General features: G+C 41.4%; 1 protein-coding gene across 1 annotated transcript in view; it reads left to right on the top strand.

The window, feature by feature from the left end:
* Positions 1-20,413, top strand: part of SETBP1 (SET binding protein 1) — a 276,753-nt gene that overhangs the window by 15,779 nt on the left and 240,561 nt on the right. The window contains exon 3 of the mRNA XM_042862289.1: positions 18,467-18,550. Coding sequence (XP_042718223.1) covers positions 18,467-18,550 — 84 coding nt within the window. The remainder of the gene's footprint in view (positions 1-18,466; positions 18,551-20,413) is intronic.

Genomic DNA, 20,413 nt, shown 5'->3' on the forward strand with positions numbered 1-20,413 from the left:
TTCGTTGAGAAGAAGGAACTTCACTGCCTTACATTCCTCGTATAAGTAGTTTTCCCAAGCAGTAATTTAGCTTAATATAAGACCGCTGGATATGTCTGCAGAGCTTTTCATGTGGAAGCCTTCACCAAAGCCCTTCACAGCCTTTGTGCAGGCACTCCAGCAAAACTGAGCCTGGTCCAATCAGTTAAAATGCCTGGCTAGCCCAGATGTATCACTAGGGATGTGCATATATAAAGAAGATGGGAGGTCTTGGCTGGAGTCAGTATCCAAAAGTTCAGGTGATTCACCCGAATCTCATCCAATTGATTAAATCTTTTAAGCTAAGCTGGAAATCTCGAGGAAACAAGCTTTCTCATGTCAGTGATTGTTTCCAACTAGAAGATTACTTAAATCCTTAAATCTTTGCATCAGCTGATGTTAGAGATGTTTTTGCACAGGAAAGGGCTCTATAAGGATTTTAAGCTTTGGCCCAGGAAGAACAGCAAATGAACTTTTCAGGCTTAATTGAACTACCCTGACACTGTACAATGTTTTGGCTCAAATTTTGAGTTAAAGGTGATGATTCATGCTGGTTTTCAGGTTGCTTGAACGAGTATCCCCACATCCTCAATCTTTTTTTTAACCAATGCACTGAGGGAACCCACTTCAGAAACTTTCATTTCATTTTTAATTGTGAAATTAAAAGAGTAAAGGTTTTGAGATCTTCCAGTTGTGTAGCATCCTGCTAGATGCTGGAGAGGTCTGTGTAGGTACCACTACCAAGATCATAGTGAATGGTACAAGATGTATGGAATGATGTCACTTAAAATGTATTTCACTGTCTAAAGCTATGAGGGGAGGGAAAAAAAAATGAAAAAAAAAACCAAACCACCAAAGAAACCTCAAATTCACCTCAACTTTGCAGTTATCTTAAGCTAGACAGCAAACATCCACTTTGCAGGCTTTTGCTCTGCAGCAATGACTTCTGTGCCTGCCTCATTAAAGTTTGGCAGCTCATTCCTGCTACCCACTGCCCCAGCCTTCTGCTCATTGCAGACAGAGCTGCCTTGCCCATGTGAGGTTTCCCTTTGGGAGCTTCCAGTGATAAGGGCTTTCCTGGTCTGGCACACTGAGAATGGAGCCAAGCTACAGCCTCAGCCTAGACAAAAGGCAAACTCGACCTACTATTTATGTAGTTCTTTAAACATGATTTAACCTAAATAATGCACTCTGTGGCTTGGCCGAGGGAGAGGGAGAAGCAAGAGGTTTGTTTCTAATGAGCAGGGAGACAACACAATTAATTACGTATGAAAGACAGATAACAGACAGCAAACTATCTACGGCTGGGAGAAACAAAATACCGACATGAACAATTAAAGCACCCACGTGACAGAAGGGTCAGTGGTTTCTCATAGAGCAGATGGCTGGGTGCAGCCTCTGGAGAGTGTGTGGGGTGCTTGGGGATGGGGGCCGGCATGGAGTTTCTGGGCCATCCGTAGATCCTCTGTCAAAGTTGAGCAGGTGCTTCTGAGGCTGACAGGCTGCGCTCTGGGCATTATTTTCATCACATGAGCTTTTGACAGAGAGATTGGTAGCTACTAATCTGGGTGACACGCAAGATGAGGAGAAGAGCTGTCGAGGTGGGAAAAGCAGAGCAAAAGCTTTGGAGATGATGAGATACCTTCCTTGAGATGCTGTAGGCTGTGCGGAGAAGAGCTAAGATGAAGGGAGATTCTCTTCCTTTTTCTCTTTATTTTTTTCAAATGTGTTACTTTTCCTCATTTTCTCTCAGAGGTGGAAGCACAAATCCCAGATGCCAGCAGAGATTTGTATTATCTCCTCCGCCCCTCCCCCCTAACACATGGCAAAATTGGTGCCTGTAATAAGTTATCCCCCCTTTCATCCTCCCCTCCCCACAGGCTTGTCCTGAAGTCAGCCCTTGGCTATAAAGTTTGGAAGGTAAGGGCCGATGGATTAGCCTAGGGAAGGGCCAAAGGTTAAATGAGCGGGGCTAGCCACATGCAAAGGGCTGCGATTGAAATATTTGCTGAATGCTGACAGGCAACAGAATAGAGGCAGACAAGTGGTAAATTCCTGTTTTCTCCTCTAATTGAGAAAATATTTTGAATGGTGTTCAGTCAGACTGCAAAACGAGACTCTGGGAACGTCAGCCAGCTGGTCCATACAGGAGGACAATTGCTGAAACACCACTCCAGCTGAACCTGCTTCCAAAAACTTTTCACTTCTGCTTGCAGAAGTCCCTGGGGCTTGGGGATTGCAGTTTGCTTGGTCATTTCTCCCATGTTGTACAGTGTCAAAGTACTGATTCTGTGAGCTCTAAATATCTACTGCACAGAATTTACCACTTGTTGATGTATTATTTGCTGTCAGATAAAACTTCATTGTCTAGCTTCTCTCATGGCTTATACTGCTTACAGCATTAGCTTTACAGAGGCCTGCTTAAAAAAAAAAAAAAAAAAAAAAAAAAAAGGACATTATGAGGATCCAGCTGTCATCTGTTGGTCAGGAAGTAAATGAGTTGCTTCAGTGGACAATTTGGATGAGATGTAACTGCATGTAAATTATGACAATTTCTCAGTATTTGAGTACATCCACTCTTAGAGTGCATACATTTCAGGACAGAGTAATAAAACATTCTTGAATGGCTTTGCCAATCTGAACTAAGATCATAAGGGCGAAAGAGATTGGAAGCAGCTTTTCCCCTAGGAGGTCATGTTGGAGCCAAAGGAAATTTGTGATGTCCGTATCATTTGATTGTGTTTTTCTCATAGGTAAGGCTGATGGCATCAATTTTAGTTATCGCTTACACAGGTTTGGAGTCCAAATTTGTGCTGATGGAGATGCACTCACCTCTGCTTTGCCATTAGCAGTGAGGCTGATGCATGATGCCTGCGCACACAAGAGCAGGCGTCACAGTCATTGTGAAAGTACATGTAGTCAGTACATCACTGCAACAGGAAACTGAGCCCAAGCAAAGAGGGAAACTTTGTTTGTCCAGTGTGTTACACACAGATCAGCTGTACCTCCTTCAGCTCAGCACTATGGTCTCTCTTGCTTGGAGTCTTTGTGGCACCTGAGAGAAGGGAATTCCATTCAGGTGTGGCCTGATGTGACCACAGATACTCTGCTAGACTTTTATACCCTGACATTTTTCTCCAAGGGGTGATTTAATGATTGTCAACTAGTTGCCCTAAGCCTTCTGCCTCGCCATTTCCCAAATACTCCTGCTGAAGCTGATAAAGTCCTGAGAAGGTTCCAATTAATGTAATTTCCTTTGCTTAGAAATCTGTGGTTAGTTAAGGAGATAAACAGAAAGGACAGGAAGATGTAAAAAGGAGTAGTTCATGGAGCCAAAAGGCAGCGTGAGGGCAGGAAGAGTTTACATTTCCTTCTATACGACTGTGCCGTAAAACTCAGAGATGAGCTTATAAAATGTTTTTTGGAGAGTGCCACAGATGCCAATACAAGCTACATTCGAGGAGGAAGGCTTTTGGCAAGGCTACATTGTATTTGTGGCCAGCAAGCTACGCTGCATTTGGACCCTCAAAGGCTCATGCTCCTTAAAGACACCCAAGAGAATTTTAGAAGCTTTTTCTTTTATTTTAATACTCAATATGGTCTTCGTTACAGATGTTAGCATTCATCAGTAAGTTCAAAACTTGTCTGTGGTTAAGCAAATAGAGAGAGAGCTTGCTTTTCTTCATGGATCATCATCAAGTGGAGTATGCTGAGGTCTGCTAGGATTCCCTTCTGGTGGCTTTTTCTTGGACTTGGGGTGTGGATAATCCTGCTTCTGGGAAAAGATACATTTACAACTACACATCTGCAAAGTGTCTGGCGTTCTGGATGCTTAGCACCATAAATTTGTGATTTCTTTTGGGATTTCTTCAATAGGAACTTTGTGAGAGAGTAGACAGCGTGTTCACCAACATACAGTGGGGAAACTGAGGCACTAAAACCCTCCCTCTGCATAAAAATTTCTGTTAATAAAAGCTGAGAGTCCTGGTTCATTCAGTCACAAAACCATCCTTCTGCCTTTAAATCATGGATCTGTCTTGACCTTCCCGTACCCCTCTCCATTGCTGCCTGGGTTGCACAAGTGAGAACAAAGTGTCACTTGTTTGCCTCGTCCAAAGAGCTCACTCAAGCAGGTGATTGTTTTGCCTCCTTTTTCAGCCCTCAAACAAAGTGCTGAAAGTGTTGTCCCGCGATGTAAAACATCCCGTATACTCTCCTGGGACTGAATTTTTCTTTCTAAGTGCAAGTGGCACTAAAAGGAAAAGAGGTCAAAATTGCAGGATACAGGGAATAATCCCCAGGTGCTGAAATTAAGAGAAATGTGAGCCTTCCTCTGCTCTTCTTGTGGAGTAGGGAGTAAGAGAGCTTTATTGGCTCTAGTTGTAATTGCTAAAGAGCAGGGGGAAAAAACACTGAATGAGAAGATGAGAATCCAATCATGCTCAGGTAAAATATAAAAGGAGGGGAGAAGAAGAGAGGAGAGGAAAGAAAAAAAAGAGGAGAGGAGAGGGGAGGGGAGGGGTCAAAAAACCTACGTCATTATTTTTTTTATATTTGGGGATATTTAAGAGGTAGCAGATCCAATAACAGTATAAAACTACATTTTGCAGCAATGTTGGTGGTTCCCAGCCATGGATCCCTGCTCACCTCCAAAAGTGAGGAAGTCTTTATTTCATTTCACAACACATGTTGTGTTACATTTGCAAGAAGATGTGGAGCTTCAACTCCAAAGAGTCTCGGACCTCAATACCCACATGTATCTAGGATGCAGACCATGGAACTGGAAACATGTGTTTTATTCTTAGAATATGAAGAATGAATTTTTCTCTGTTTTTATTTCCCTCCCTGCAAATCACAAACATGATAGCATAAGTCATCTTCTGTGAAAAAGGAGTTTCTAAGGTCTACAGTCACTTTGAATACAAAATGATGTCTTGTTTCATTTTGTTTGGCCTGCTCTGATTTTGAGTCAAAACTAAAGAATACAAAAGATCTTGAGTCAGTTATGCTTTTGGTTTTTATTTGAATGTGAAGCCCCAAAAAAATGGAAAGGGGGAGGGGAGACAGGAAATTAAAATCGAAACTAAGAAAGAAGATTTGAAGAAGCCCAAGAGAAATGGAAAGTCTGAGCTTTACCAAGGTGCCTTCATCTGTGACGATCTGATGCTTGAACTAAACCCAGTGTGAAAAATCATACTTCTTCATGTGTCAGAAAGAAAAGAGCTTCCCTCAGGAGATTAGTGAGCCTGGCCCACTCAAAGCTTTTAGCTTCTAAAATTGTGCCCGTAATACCAGAGTCTTTTATTAGAGCTTTGTGGTGAGAAGAGCTGAACTGCTTTGGAAATCGGTTTTCATGGGAAACTGAGTCTTGGATATGTTAGCTGAGTTTCCAGGGGTTATATGCATGCTATACTGCTGTTTCAAAAAGCTTAAATTTCACAGTTTCCAGGTTAGTGTATCTCCAGAGTCTTCTTCATATAGACCAGTGATCTCCAGTGTCTTTTACACAATTGCTTAGGACTGTGTATCGAGAAGAACCAGATTCTGACTAAAAGTTTTGAAATTCAGCCCAGTCTACAGAGGAAATCCCTTTTTTTTCCTCCCCTTGTCATGCATGCTGTCTCATTCTCAGTGGCTCATTTCTCATGAAGAGGTTAACAGATCCTGCTGCCAGTCCCATGACACAGAGTTTCAGTGAAGAAGTGACTGAAAATAAATCTGGGTAAATGTCTTGTTAGGGTGTTTGTAAACTGACTCAGCAGCCCAGACCTTGCTTTTTATCTTCCCCAGTGATTGTGGGTGGAAGAGATGATAGCATTTCAAAGAAACTGACTTTCTAACATCTGGGGCCAAAAGGAGTAACTGTGCTTTACAGTAAGGGCTATCTACATTGTAGTATTACTAACTCAGTCGCTTCCCTGTTTCTGTAGCCTTTTGTAGCTGAAATAATGACTTATCCATTCCTTTATCATACAGGACTTATTTGGGGTATTTTAGAAATTATAGATATAGTTTATTCTTCTCCCATGACTTTGCTTCTTGCAGCCGAGTCAAATATGGTGTTCTCTTATAGGTGAAGATATGTTGAAAATATGGTGAAGTAACATGGCTAGGAATTTGAAGCAAAGGAAAAATCTGTTGAAGTTCTGTTAGAAAGATCACCCTCGGATTTTGAATGGAAAAAAAAAAAAAAAAAAAAAAAAAAGCATCCCTGTCTACATCAAAAGTGTCATTATTTTATGAAAAAGTGCAAAAATCGCAGTGTTTTTCAGGCTTCGGAAGCGTACATGGAAATCTATGGTGCTTTCACAGGATTCATGTGAAAATAAAATGGCTTTGGGGGCTGTATTTGCCTCAGAGTGGCCAGTGATTTTCTATTACTGATGCCATTATGGTATCTTTACATTCAGCTGTTGCAGACACATGAAACAAAGAGAAAACCCTGCAGATTTTGTTTACTCCTGGAATGGAGGAAAAGGTCTCAGCTCTTGTATTTGTGGTCGACTGTGACTCAACACCTTGTAGCTTCTTGTTTTCTTCTGAATTCCTAACTGGATACTGAAACAATTGATAGGAGTATTTGGGAAAGGTAAAGGACCTTCAAATCCCTTGAGTGTTAAAATGAATTCTGCTGGCTCTGTGTGGTTGCCAGCCACCTGATGGGTTGGTAGCAGTGACATGGGGAACTATCAGATTGGAGGGTCTCAAATCTGCTCTCACATCTTTCCTGCTTTGGACTGGCGATGTGATTGGGTTTCCTTGGGCACAACATCGATAGTTCCCAAGTATATTCTTTCTCCCAGCATAGGCCAGATACAGACAACTAGAGCAAATAAAGAAAGATCAGAATCTCCTTTGGTTTTGCATGGCGTAGGTGGGCCATCTAAGTTTCACTGTTAGTAATTGTGTAATAGTTCCTGGTGGAGGTTGAATGACCCAGCTCTTGATGGATTCAGGATGTCTGACTTTGTCCAGTGTTTGGATAGCAGAGCTTTTCAAGGTCTAATGGTTTGTTGGAGTAAATGAGTGAGTCGCATATGGACACCTGAAGTCTACAGGATGGTTCTGAAATTGTGTGATCTGAGATACTTATGTTAGTCTAATTGGAGAGATAAGTCTTATAACAAAAAGATTTCTTGCTCTTAAGCATGGGCAAAGGGTTAGAATCACAGAGACTTAAAGGGTCTTACCAAATACAAAATACTTGCAGGTGGAGAAGAAGTCTAGAGCCTCAAAATTAGATGGAGGATCTGCAGTAAGGAACAAGGGAATAACTCTAGGGATGTGCTTCGTGGTAAGGTAATAAACCACAAAAGCAGAGTGTGGATCAGCAGGGGTTGTCAACCAAAACCTGAGGTGGAATTTAGTGCAACACCAATAATATGGTAATAAGTGGACTGTGTCTTAACAATGCAATATGCAGATGCAAAGTATGTTGGAGCCTCTCTGCGCAGACTAAGAATGTGAAAAGATATTCTGTTGTATCTTGGTGGTCAAAAGCTGATAGAGCAGATGTGAAAGTTGTTACCTGTAAGTGGGAACCTTCCAGCATCTCCCAGGGTGTCACAGTCAATTGCAAAATGGGGAGCGTCCTTATTCTCTTCACAGGATTAATTTGTTGGTTTTCTGAGAAGCTGGCACCCCATAATGGGCACAGTGTTCACAAGTCAGCTTGAATGCCATTTGCTCACTATCAATTACTCTCACATCTCAAAACAAGAACCAAACAACATGCAGAAAACCCTCCCTTCTTCTCTTCAGCTCTCCCCACTTTTGCATATGGCTCTCAGCAGCATTTTAGTGCTGATTTTATTTCAGTACATTGTTATTCCAAAATAGAGAATTCTGATTTAATATTGTATAGGACAAATTGTGTTAGACACCATTCCCCTTTCCTTTCTTTGTATCCTATTTCTGCAGAGTAATGACAGACAGTCATGTATCCTCATGTTTCAAAGAAAATCCACGCAGAGGAATTAGATTGATTTCTGTCTCTGAGTGCTTTCCTGTTCACTGGAACACCTTCCCGTGTAGTAACATAACATCTAGTATAAAGATGAGGAACTTGGCTCAGCAGGTACCAACTCTTGGGAACACAAATGTTCAGCTGTAGGAAATACTTCTGTTGCAGCCACACTGTGGAAGCAATTAGGTGGTGGATAATGGATGGTCTACAGTAAGGTACAAGGGAATTACTCCATAGAGGTGTGTCGTGGTGAGGTCATAAACCACAAGAGCAAGGTGTGGATCAGCTGGTGATGTCAGCCAAAACCTGTGTGGAATTCAACTTCTGAGTGGGAATGGACTTTCTCTCTGACAGTTACTGCTATTGCTACTTCTAGCAGATTGCTTCCCAAAGCTGGAGGCCTTGCTGCAAATCAGCCACAGCAGTACTGAACGCAGAAATGCCACTGTGTTTCAGCTTTAGGCAGTTTTCTCTTTTCTGTTTCTGCTATCACAAAGTATTTTTCATTCACAAAACAACTCCTCATTTCCAAAACCACAATGGTTGCAAACAGAGTAATGATCACACTTGGAAAAAACTCATTCCGCTCTACTGCAGAGTCAAGCTGCAATGTGAAAACATATGTGTGAATCAGAAGATAGAACCAGCAATCAGAATCACCTCTTCTGTGTTTGTGGAGGGCTCAGGTGTAAACATACCATTAATGGAAGAGCTCCTTCCCTAATGGTTTCTGCATGAACACCTTTCCTTCTGGGAAGCACCTGGGTTTCTCTATGCCCACGTGCAAGCACTGCTACATCAGAGAGGGGAGGTCTGTTCTTTCTCCCCATTTGTCTCTCCCTGCAGGGGCTTCCCTGCCATGATCTCATGGAGCTGTAGTGGTAATTATTGTCATCTCATGACACTGTGGTGGCTGCCTTGAGATGAGCCCAGTGTATGGCTTCTGATACCTATCTGTGAGAGGCGTGTGTTTTCGCACACACACTTCTCCACTACCCACAGTCTGCACTCTGCAGACAAACACAAGTTGAATTCTGCTTCTGTTTCTGGTAGGTAAATACATATGCAACTGGGTAAAAGGACTGGAATGCAATTAAATTCCTTATCACCACGTGCACCAGCCTTTTCAAGTGTAAGAAATGCGTCACTGCAAATTAAGAAAAATTGCAGTAAAAGGTGTTGCAAATGCAGTTTTCTTGCCCCCTTTTTAATTTTGCTGAGTAAATAGCTGTGTAGTTTTCATTTCTTTTATATTATTTTTCTGAGGTTTTTATTTCTTTTTTTTTTCATTCGTTTTAGTTTTGAGGTTTTCATTTTAGCATGAAGAATAAAAAACTTTTAATATTTCCATAGCTGTGCTCACAGACTTTCTTCCTAGCCTGGCACAAATTGTTAGCAATGGCTCTGAAGTTTCTTGAGCTTTTTCATTTATTTTCCTTCTGAAATAACGAGCTATGTTTATGCTCAGAAATTCTTAGGGCTTAAAACCTGCTTGTGTTTAGGAGAGCAACGTGGAAATAATCAGACATTTCAGATTCATTCTGCTTTTTCCCTTTTGATTTTTTTTTTCTTGCTTTTTCAGGGTTAAGAGCATTACAAACTAGTATGCATTAAAACCAGAGCAGACCTGCCCCTCTCTGCATACCCAGTCACATCCTTGCTCATCTTCTTGAGGAGCTGTACAGAAAAAATTGGAGAGTTAAGGAAAATCTGAGATGGGTAACACAGCTGTTGTACTCTCTGCAGTCTGTGCATTTTCTATATTTTTGTCCTGGAGAGATCTCTGTTTGCCTCTTCTGGCTGGAGGTTTCTCAGTGGGAAGCTCCTTTCTGGAACACCATGCCTTCTTGCCAGGGGAGCAGCACATGGCCTGATCCCTCTGAACAGGTTAAATAAACAGGAGTGTGTTTGGGTTAATTGTCACTGGTTCTGCTGCTCTCTATTACTGATCTATCTGGGAATCTGGCCAAGGAGCAGATGTGAGAGACAGCATCATCACATCCTTCCTCATCCTCATTGCATCTGGCTTCATCCCTCTTCTTCTTCTTCCTAGCCCCCCTTCCCAACTACTTTTTTTCCCCCTTTGGCTGAGCAAAGTGGCCAGATGGCAGTGAGGTGAACAGACAACAAGTGAGCCATGGCATATGGGCAGCCTGTTCAATTTCAGTTCCTGTTGGGAAGTTGCTTGCAGGGAGATAAGTTACAAAAGCCAGACAGGAGGAAGAGTGCAACTTGGAGGGGAGGAGCAGGAGGAAGGTGAACATTCTTGGGATGAAGCAGCTCAGCTGAGGGAGGTGGTGTGCAGAGGACTGAAGCCCTGATCACACTTCTGCCACAAAGCAATAAATAGTTTCCTAGTCAGTTTGTGTAGGAAGCCTTGTCAGCTGCACATGAACAGGAAAGATGGAGATTCTGTCCTCAAACGAGGAGGAGGATGTATCTCTAGTTTCCATCTCACTGCCTACCCGTAGGCAAGCTCACTGCTGTTAGGAAGTGTGACAGGAGGATGTTCTTCCAGCTGCAGGAGAGGAGTCATGTTGCCCATTGTGGTTTTTATTTGTGCATATGTTTGTGTATGCATGCACGAATTTGTGTGCCTCCACTTTTGTTTATGTGTTTTGCTCATACACTGCTGTGTAAGAATGCAAGATCATCTACTGCATACTCCTCTGAAGGAAAAAGCATTACTTTTTAAGGTTTGTTTCTTTTTTAACAACACCAAATAAAAATTGATGCATACAAAAATTTAAAAAAAATAAAAAGAAAAAAAAAGAAAAAAAAAGCAGATTATTGATTTATTTGCAGCTCTTTCCCTCCTATCCTTGTGTTCATTTCATTCCATTTTCCTTTTTGGATCCAAAATATTGGCCACAAACTTCTTGCTATCTCTTTATTCAGTTCATGCATTTTGGCTTTTGCTGGGGGAGATGACTGTAGGTCTTGCTTTGAATGTGTCTCAGTGGCTTAGGGACAAAATTAGGCTTAATTGCACTAAATTGTAGTTATGTGAGGTTTACTGGATTCATTTTGGTGAATGGGAACTTTGGGGGTCTGGGTGAGGGTAGGTCTATTTCTCAGTTGTTTTTACAAATATGCTAATTTTGTATCAAATCTGCATTGGAGTGTGGTTGCCAAAACTACACTTCCACTACAGTTGTAGAATAAACTTGCAAAGATTTATTCCTTTTGATGCTGAATGGGATTTGGGGTTTCTTGGTACCTGCTCCCATCCTCTGCATCACGAGAGTGGGACGCTAGCTCTGTGTGGATGAGATTCAGCTGGGAGCTGCAAGCTTGCACTTGGCTGGATGAGGGAACCTCTATAAACCAATTAGCTCTGGAAATATCAAACCCTGTTGGCAGAATACAGACTGTCCCAGATCGCCATTGCACTCTTCTGTACAAAGAACTCTTTATATGATGTGAGTTCTGCGGAGAAGTTTTAATTCACTAGAGAGTCTGTAGAGAAATTATTATGCATGGCTGACTTGGTGGAGAAGAATTTTGACTTCCAGCTTGGGCATTCCTCCAGTGATTAGTTGTAACATGAAATAGAAACACAAACCTGTGATTTATTGGTGAAATATTTAAGATAGATTGTTAAATTATTCAAACAGCAGAGTTTAAAGTGAGCATGCAAGCGAAAAAAAAAAAGAAAAAAAAAAGTCATCCAGATAAGAGCTTGGCTTTCTTGACATTTGAAAAACTTGTGTTTGGATTCACTGTATATTTGAAAGAAAATCTTCTATTTCAATATGGAGAGACTACACTATAGAATGAAAGAGTTCAGCCTTATTATCCCACAATAAAACTTAACCTTGAATATTTCTCCACCTGCTCTCTGCAGACTGTTTCATCGGTATTGCTATAAATTGTTGTAGCCCTCTTTGGTTTCCTACCACTCAGCTACCACATCTTTGGGCACATGCCCAACCTGGTTGCATTTTTCCTCTTTCTATGAATGTTAATGGAGAGGCTTTTTTTGCTTTCTGTTGATAAACCAGGTGGTTTCTGCTCCAGTCTTCCTGCCTGGTGTTTGAATATCACTTTGTTTTGTCCTAGATTTTATTTTTTATTTTTTATCTTTTAATGGTGTCTTAATAATACGTTTCCAACTATTCATAACAAAAGGTGTTGAAATTGCTAATTCCTACAGAATGTATATTGTTTTTGGTTTCTGTGCACCTAAATTTCTCCAATTTGATGGAGATTACTAGCTTCTACAGCCATCTCTATTCTGAATATAATATCAGTGTGACACTTTAAAAGCAAAGTTGATTGGACTTTGACACATCTCCAGTGAAAGCACGTGGGAAATACACATCAAAATCTGTAGACAGCTTTGAAAAATTCAGCTCTTTCTCTTCATTTACTCCCATTTCAGTACCAAAAAAAAAAAAAAAAAAAAAAAAAGTTTTTCAAGTCTGACCTCCTAATGTGAGCTCTCCTTATTGGGTTCTGCAGCTGAGAAGGAGAAAACTTGCAAGGTCTGACTCTTTCAAAGATGTGGCAGCTGAAAAGGAGATAATTAGGACAAGCAAATCCAAACAGCACTTTTGCAAATTGTATTTATCCTTTTCTTTTTTTCTGTGTGTCCATATTCTACTTTTCCACCTGCCTTCAAAGACAAGCTGATAAAAAGGATTTGCTTGGCCTTTTTGTTGCTGGTGCCACATGCATGGGGGGAGGGTGCTGTTTGTATGCTGTGCTGCAAGACAGATGCTGCAGGTGAAATTGCCCCAGAGGGGCAATCCCATCTGGAGGGGAAGCTCATGGGAGTGAAGCCCTTCTTTTTTTTTTTTTTTTATTTATGTTTTTCGGGTCTTGGCTCTGATGTTGGACCAGGTTCTTTATGGCTTTGGATGTACGCAAGTGTTTATGGAGCAATCAACTCTTTCGGCAGCAGCAACCATCACGTAATGCTTTGGTCTTTTGTAGTAGATTGTGTGTGTGAGAGCTGAAAGCTCTGAAAGGAGGGAAAGGGGTTTGCTTAAATGTGAAATGCAGGGCTTTCTTCCTTGGAAAGAGCCTACTTCTGTTTCTTTATGCTTTTCAGCTCAAGGCTGAGAGCGAACATGCGTATGTGTGAGGGTGTGCTCACATCTGTGCCCATACAGTTGCTCAAGTGGGAAAAAAACACAGTTGTGGTTCACACAGGAGGAATTTCTGATGAAGACAACAGTACTAAGCAGAAAGGCACATCCTGATCTGTGGAAAGTGAGGGGCACACTCAGGCACGCATACTCTCTGGGCTCTGCATAATGCGAGCAAAGTGCTACCCTTTAATGAACGTAACCTATGGCGGCTGGGATGCAGCCGGCCAGACCCCACCATTAATAAACTGGGAACATTCTTCTCCTTTTTAGTCCCTTTCAATGCCAGCCCTGTGGTTTGATCTCCCTTGAATGCTGCTCCCCCTCATTTGGGGCTCCAATTCTGAGAAGATTTGGTGCATTGTTTGAGGTCGCAGGATGTCGGATTGATTTCGAAGCTTTTGTATTGACTCCGGGCTCCTGAATGAAGCTGTCATGTGTGTCTGTGGTTGGCTAGCAGGCTGTCCGGCTGCAAGCTGTGCCTTCCTTTGTTGTTTAGGCCTCATTGAGCTGAGGGAAGAGGCTCATTTCAGGGTGATTTACCACCACCCAAACACCAGCTGTCTGTTGTACTCCTGCTTGCCTCCACCTTGGATTCAGCTTCCCCCTTCTCCTCTCCCACTCTACAGTGTCCCTCTGTGGACACTTGGGCTTGATTTCTTCAAGACTTGTGTGTCACCCCTGCAGAACAGCATAAAAACCATAAATACTGATTATACTGTTCACTCAATGTTTTTTTCAGCTCCACCAGCCCTCCCCCCCCACCCCCCCTTTATTTTTTATTCCCAGGGTTCACCATTGTGGTGCTATACAATTTCTTTTCTTGGTCAAAGAATGAACTGTGTCTGTAGGAAAGAAATACATGATAAAACCATCACGTTCTCCCATGCTTTTTACTTAGTGGTCTAAAATAGTGCAAAATGGTAGTGGTTTCAATTAAAAGTAGCTGTGAGTCTCAGCAGCATGGCAACAGGTTGAATTGTTCACCTTTCTTCTGCAGGATATCAGGCAAGGTGGTTGCAGAGGTACTTCCCTGTGCTGGAAATGTTGGGATATTTGAAAAGATGGAGAAAGAATCAGAGAAGGACAGCATTGCTTACCTACATGCTTATTCCTTAGCTGGGTATTTCGAAACTTGAAAGATGGGGAGAGCATGAGACATTTGAAAGCCAAGGTCAGATCTGGGACTTTCCAAGGAGAAATGGAATCTATCCCCAGGGCTACGTCCCAACTTGAGTACGAATCAGGAAAGCAAGAAGCAAAATAGTATGTGTGCTTGACCCTGTCAGATGAAGGTGCAGAGTACCTGGACTTTCAAAGGAGGTGCTCTGCAGCTGCTGGCACTGTCCCACTTTTGGCAGTGTTCACAGCTTTGTTGCTCAGAGGTCTTTGGAAGTGTGAGGGAAAGACTGTGCCAGTGCCTTGGGGGTGAGGGCATTGCCAGTATTTTCAGTGGCTGCTGCTCAAACATGAGGAATGCTGATGAGAGTTGAATAGATTAATGCCTAGAAAGATGTGGTAGTGGCAGCACAGTGAGTGGAACGGAGTTGCTGATCCAGGCCACCCATTGTGCTGCTGTCTCTGGCCACAGATTTGGAAGAGCAGAAGGAAGACCTTAACACAGCTTGTGTTAGACTGGGGTGTGTAAAAACCTGCTTTAAGTGAGTGCCACCCCCTCAGAAGGGTCAACTTTGGATGTTTGTGCAAGAGGGTGAGGAGCCCATGAGCTCCTGAATGAAATAGTGCTCATCATCTGTGAACAACAGAATGGCTGCATGAAGCTCGGTGACCAAATTTTTCTTCTCATTTATTTCCCCCCCCTCCCTGCTTCAATGACACTCTAGAATCCTCCCATGAATCCCAGCCAGCTCTCCCCTAGCACAGAGCCTGGCAGCTCAGCAGAGGCCTGCCAATGCCATGTGCGTCATGTCTGACTCTTCTAAATGGGGCTGGCAGCTCTGAGCATGGCAGTGATGCTGGTGTTTGCCACAGCCTTGGGGACAGCCCCGGCAGCAGGGATTTGTGTGCTCTCTGGATCTGCTGGAGCAAAGGTAGTTGCGACTGGCCCCCATTTGACTTCTGGGTGACATGGTTCAGTGTTTCTTGACCACAGGTTTCTAAAACTAGCGACCAGTCGCCCATGAAGCTGAGATAATCAATCCTGTTATAATAATTATTATTTTTCTCTCTCTTTTTTCTTTTTTTTTTTTTTTTTTTCTGCAAACTTTGGCCAACTGCCAGAGCTCACAGTGTGTTGAAGTTGGTGAACCCGGTGGGACTCACCAAGTGACAGGGATATAACAAGTAGAATCACGAGACACTTTTGCTTTCCTCTTCTGTGCTCACTACGGAACATTCTTGCTCCTTGCCTTGGGAAGGGGAAATCTGGAGATGTGTGGGAGCCAGCAGAAGCCAAAGCAAGCTCCTCCACTGGAAATGATTGTGCCTACCTGCTTCTAAGCCACAGCATCACACCAAAGGCAAGAAGCACAGGAACACTTAATAGTAATACATCTGTCAGTTTCCAAGATCACAGTGCTCCTCCCCAGATCTGCTATTAAAAGGCTATGAAACATGGAATGAGGTTTTGTAAATTAAGAGCGAATGTCTGTAGCACCAACAAGTCAAAGCTCTTTTCCTTCCCCTGCAAACATCAGGAGTGCAGGACTGTGCTGCTGGATGGAGCAGAGAGGGGTAGATTAGGAGGCAACAACTACGGCAGGATAGACCCGGTGAGGTGTTTTAATTTCTTAACAAAATCCTTGGGCACTACAAACTGTAAACTAACACAGAAATAAACAAACAAAAACTTGCTGACCCTTAGCACCCTGGAGGGTTCTGTTTCAGATCGCTGAATAAAAGCTGAAGTTGCATATGCATGTTTAATATAACACAAGGCACGTGCTGCGGCAAGCATGCTTTCTTCTAATCTGGTTCCAGACAGAAGCATCCAAACAGAAGCCCCTTTCCCTATCCCCACTGAACTGCCTGGTGTATGTGAGGAAACCCCTGAATGACAAGGCCTCCATCTGCTCTTAAACAGAGTTGCGACTGGCTGCAAATGTTGTCCATATGCTTTTTTTTTTTTTTCCTCCTTTGCCTTTCAACTTGGCTGTCTAATGTTAGATACCTATTCCCAAATTAAATATCAGTTCATAAAAAAGCTTTCCTAAAAAGGTGAAGGCATTAGCTAATTCAGGTGATGCCCATTAAGAAACGTACATCAGCAGTTGGAAATGGAAGGAGATAAGGTTATTCAAGCAGCATATTGTTTCTGTTTACTTTTTAAAAGGAATGGAATAGCCTTTGCATTCTTGCATTATCAAGGAAAAAAATGCTATCAAGTTTTGGGTTAATATCTTCCTTCTGTTCTTGACTGTCCATGTGATTATGGTTTGCCATCATTTCTGTGATATTTCCAGCCTTACAGAAGAACACTGATGTAGCTTGCTATGAGGTTGTTTGTCTGGGACTGCATTATATAAGCCAGAGAAAGATGTAAAAATTCAACTTTTTCCTTGGTTTTTGGTGTTCAAATGCGGAGCTTCTTATCTTGTAGTAATGGCTTTCTGTGTGCACTGAAATAAAGTGACCAACCACAAGTGATGTGTGGATCCAGTTGCCTAAACAAAGGTGTGTTACTGCTATAGGCACCCTGAGATGTCTTGCCCATCTGTTAGAAATATGGGCTCTCCATGAGGCCCTCTTGTATCTATAACTTGCCTTATGTACTTTTGGTATCTAGAAGGTCGCCTTTGCTTAGGAATATGATCATCTCTTTGTGCTCTCATTTCTTTGTGCTCTCTTTTCCAACATAATAGCTTAATGCAATTACTTTACTTTTTAGTTTAATCATTTCTTTCTGGGGAATACTTTTTGAAGATATTACAGATTGAATTACTGAAGTTGTAGGTATGACCTTTACCGTGCCCCCTGTTTCAGTGTCTCTTTTGCAGAGAGAAGGTGGAAAAATAATTTTTGCACATTATTGGGTCTTCCTGAGACTGGTGAGATGCTGGGGTCACCAAGAGAGACACCTGGCCACTTGCAAGCTCTTCCAAGGTGACCTGAAGTTTATTGGCCTGTTTGTAATTCCTGCCACCAAGGGTCAGCTCTCTGCTGTGCCCTGACAGTGAGCGATGGCTGCAATTCCTTTTAATCATTCCCTTTCTCTTCCTCATCATTTAGTTTAGAGCACTTCCACTTGGTTAAACTCATCAACTGCTTTAATGTTGTGGTATTCTTTTCAAACAAATACATCCAGATGAAATCTTATGATTCTCCATGGCTACATATGAGAAGATTTTTTCACCCTCTTGCTTAGCTGATGCTGAGAGTATTTGTTTTCCAGATGCAGACAGTGAAAGTTTTTGGAAAGAAAAAGAAAAAAAAATAGGCCAAGTGTGAGTCTATGGGAAAGTATATAAATATTATGTGTTCATGGGATCTCAATTGTGTTTTTTTTGAACTTAATCAGCATTGCGACCAAATCTAGAATACCAACCCCTTTCTGCCATGGGGATTTGCGAAGATTTGGAGATTATCATGTTCTGATAAAAGAAAAAAAAACTTTGATAAAGAACAAAAGTAATTCAAATGATCCCTAGAAAAAAACTAGGTTAACATGAGAATGCTGTTGCTCAGTCAACCTAAGGGGTTGTCAATCAAAAGGAGTTGGCTGAACTCAGCTTAAAACTGCTATGTAGGCAAATGAAAGGTGAGGAAATTGTTCCTCTGGAAATCTCCATTGGACCCAGCGTGCTATTTCTGTGCTGTGCTATTGCTATTCAGTGTTTATGCTAGCAGACTGTGGTGTTGGGTGAGGTTGGTCTGTTGAAGTCCTGGCAAGGATTTGGTATTAGTTATATGGACCAGCTGTCTGAATGTGGGTAAGTTATGCCTGTAGGCCTGTATTTTGTGGAATCTAGTTATGCTAATTCAAATTAGTACCAATTTGTTAATGGTGAATGTGAGTGCTGACATAGGATCTGTACCTCAAGTCACTCCTGGCAATTGTGCTTCATGAGGGCGATGGATTTGTTCCTACCCATGTATGTGTATGAAAATCTCCAGGTTGAAATAGCACTGGGTTGAAATAACCTGTTCTTTTTCACTTTGGTTTGTTCATATTCCTGCTGTTATTTTTCCAAACACTGTGTTTTCCTTGTGCCCCTGTGTGACTTCACTGATGAGGTAATGATGGTCCCTGGAGAAGTCTCCTTAGTAGCTTGGAAGCTATTTCTTTATGGAAGAGTGTCTCAAAGCAATGAAAAATGAGTCCACAGGTTTCCCTAATACCTTCTCTTTCCCCGTCTCTTGTCTTAAATACAAATAACTCAATCTTTGATTTCAGGTTGTGATGGTATTTTTCTTGCCTTTTCTCTTGTAGGGAAAAGTCATTGGAGATGCAAAACTGCTCATGAGCTGTGGTTGCAGAAAAGGGAAAAATGCTCAAATGAAAGACTCAGATCAGGTCAGTCGATATGTACTTTTACTGGAGAAGAAATAAGAGAATGTGTTAATCTTTGATTGATTTAAACTGTGCAGCTACATAGCAGGGTTCCTGGACACAAATAGAATATTTTTCAAGGCCAACAGTGATACCACATTAATGTTTTTGCTTTTGTTATTTGTAGAAAACACTTTCAAGCAAGATTAGGGATTTATTGCACTGAGAGTGGGAATGCCCCAGCCTGACTTACTCCCATCTGGCTTATTTACTCATGAATTCGGTTCTTCTTAATAATCCACTCCAGGCAGTGTTTTCTTAAAGACTATTACTCTTCTTTGTTGGCTAAATGCACACAACCTTTACTCTCTTAACGGTAGCTGCCTGGATATGCAGTCATTAAAAAGAAATGTGCTATTTTCCTCATGATTTTGTTCTAAAGTGACACCAGTAGAACATTCCTTATTGAGATTAGACGTGATAAACACGTAAAAACTTGTTCACAGACTGAAAACTGGTGGCCAGGTTTTAATATCCATTACTCAGATTGAATGGACTCTTATTCTAAGATTGGTCAAATTGACTTCAGTGGGACTACTTGTAGGATCCAGCAAATGCAGAGAAGGGGGAATGTGCTCTGAATGACAGAAGATAGTTTATTCCTACCATTTTGCACTTAATCTGACCAGCTGAGTTTGTCCCTGCAAAAATTTTTGGTTGATGTTGCCTTCTGTCCTTCTAACTAGAAATGTCTGAATCCAGTGATCATTTGTTCCAAAGATGAAGTGGAATCTGGCTTGAGTAGAAGTGTTTTAATAGATAGTGGGTTATCCAATATTCACTGCAGTAGAGAGAAGCCATTGATCTGAAATATGAAACAACTGGCTGATTGCTGCGTAGTGCAGCTTGTGAACACCTGTGTTCAGGTACACATCTGAAGCAGATTCAGTGTGCAGAAAAAGTCTGGGAGCTCCAGATGAATTGTCTTTGGCAGAGGGATTGAGTTTTTAAGAGGAAAGCAATTTCATTTTCAACATGCATGTTCATCAACCTAATTAATAACAATATTGTGGAGCTTTCCAGAGAAGATCTGAGAACAGATCTGTTTGTGTGCTGTGGTGGGCTGTGTTGGGAGGTACATTGTTGTTCTCACAAGTGCTTTGTAGGATTGAGTCTTTTTTTTTATTATTTTTAATAATATTGTTAAATAACAAAATCATAGCTCTGCACTATACTATCATTTTGTGATTGAGATGAGGATTTATACGACTTCTTCTTGAAGAATAACTTCCATTCTCACAAATACAAGCTTAATTTTCTCATGTTGAAGTTCTGTCACATCAAGAGAAAAATATAATTGAAACACTTCAGTGAATTTTACTCTTGTATTTTGATATACAAAAGTAGCTCTTGATTTACCACAAGGATGGAGCAGAGTCAAACCTCTTGCAGTGGAAATTAAAAATGGAGAGGGAACATCTTGATTGCAGAGGAGCAATTTACAAAACATCATTTCTAACAAACTCTATGTTGGACGTAAAATACGTTAATCACAATACTTAAAATGTAGAGAGCGCAATAGCTTTTGGTAAGAAACAAACAATCCAGACAGTTAAATGCTTTATGGGACAGCAACAAATTAGTCCTTATCCCTGGTTAGTTTCTGAAGTCTAATTTTTGATGTCTAGTGCTGTGTTGAGCACCTCAGGATTTCTTTTCTTTTCTTTTCTTTTCTTTTCTTTTCTTTTCTTTTCTTTTCTTTTCTTTTCTTTTCTTTTCTTTTCTTTTCTTTTCTTTTCTTTTCTTTTCTTTTCTTTTCTTTTCTTTTCTTTTCTTTTCTTTTCTTTTCTTTTCTTTTCTTTTCTTTTCTTTTCTTTTCTTTTCTTT

The sequence above is a fragment of the Lagopus leucura genome, unplaced genomic scaffold, assembly GCF_019238085.1.
Source record: "Lagopus leucura isolate 7727_CA_CO unplaced genomic scaffold, USGS_WTPT01 Super-Scaffold_650, whole genome shotgun sequence".
Taxonomy (NCBI): Eukaryota; Metazoa; Chordata; class Aves; order Galliformes; family Phasianidae; genus Lagopus; species Lagopus leucura.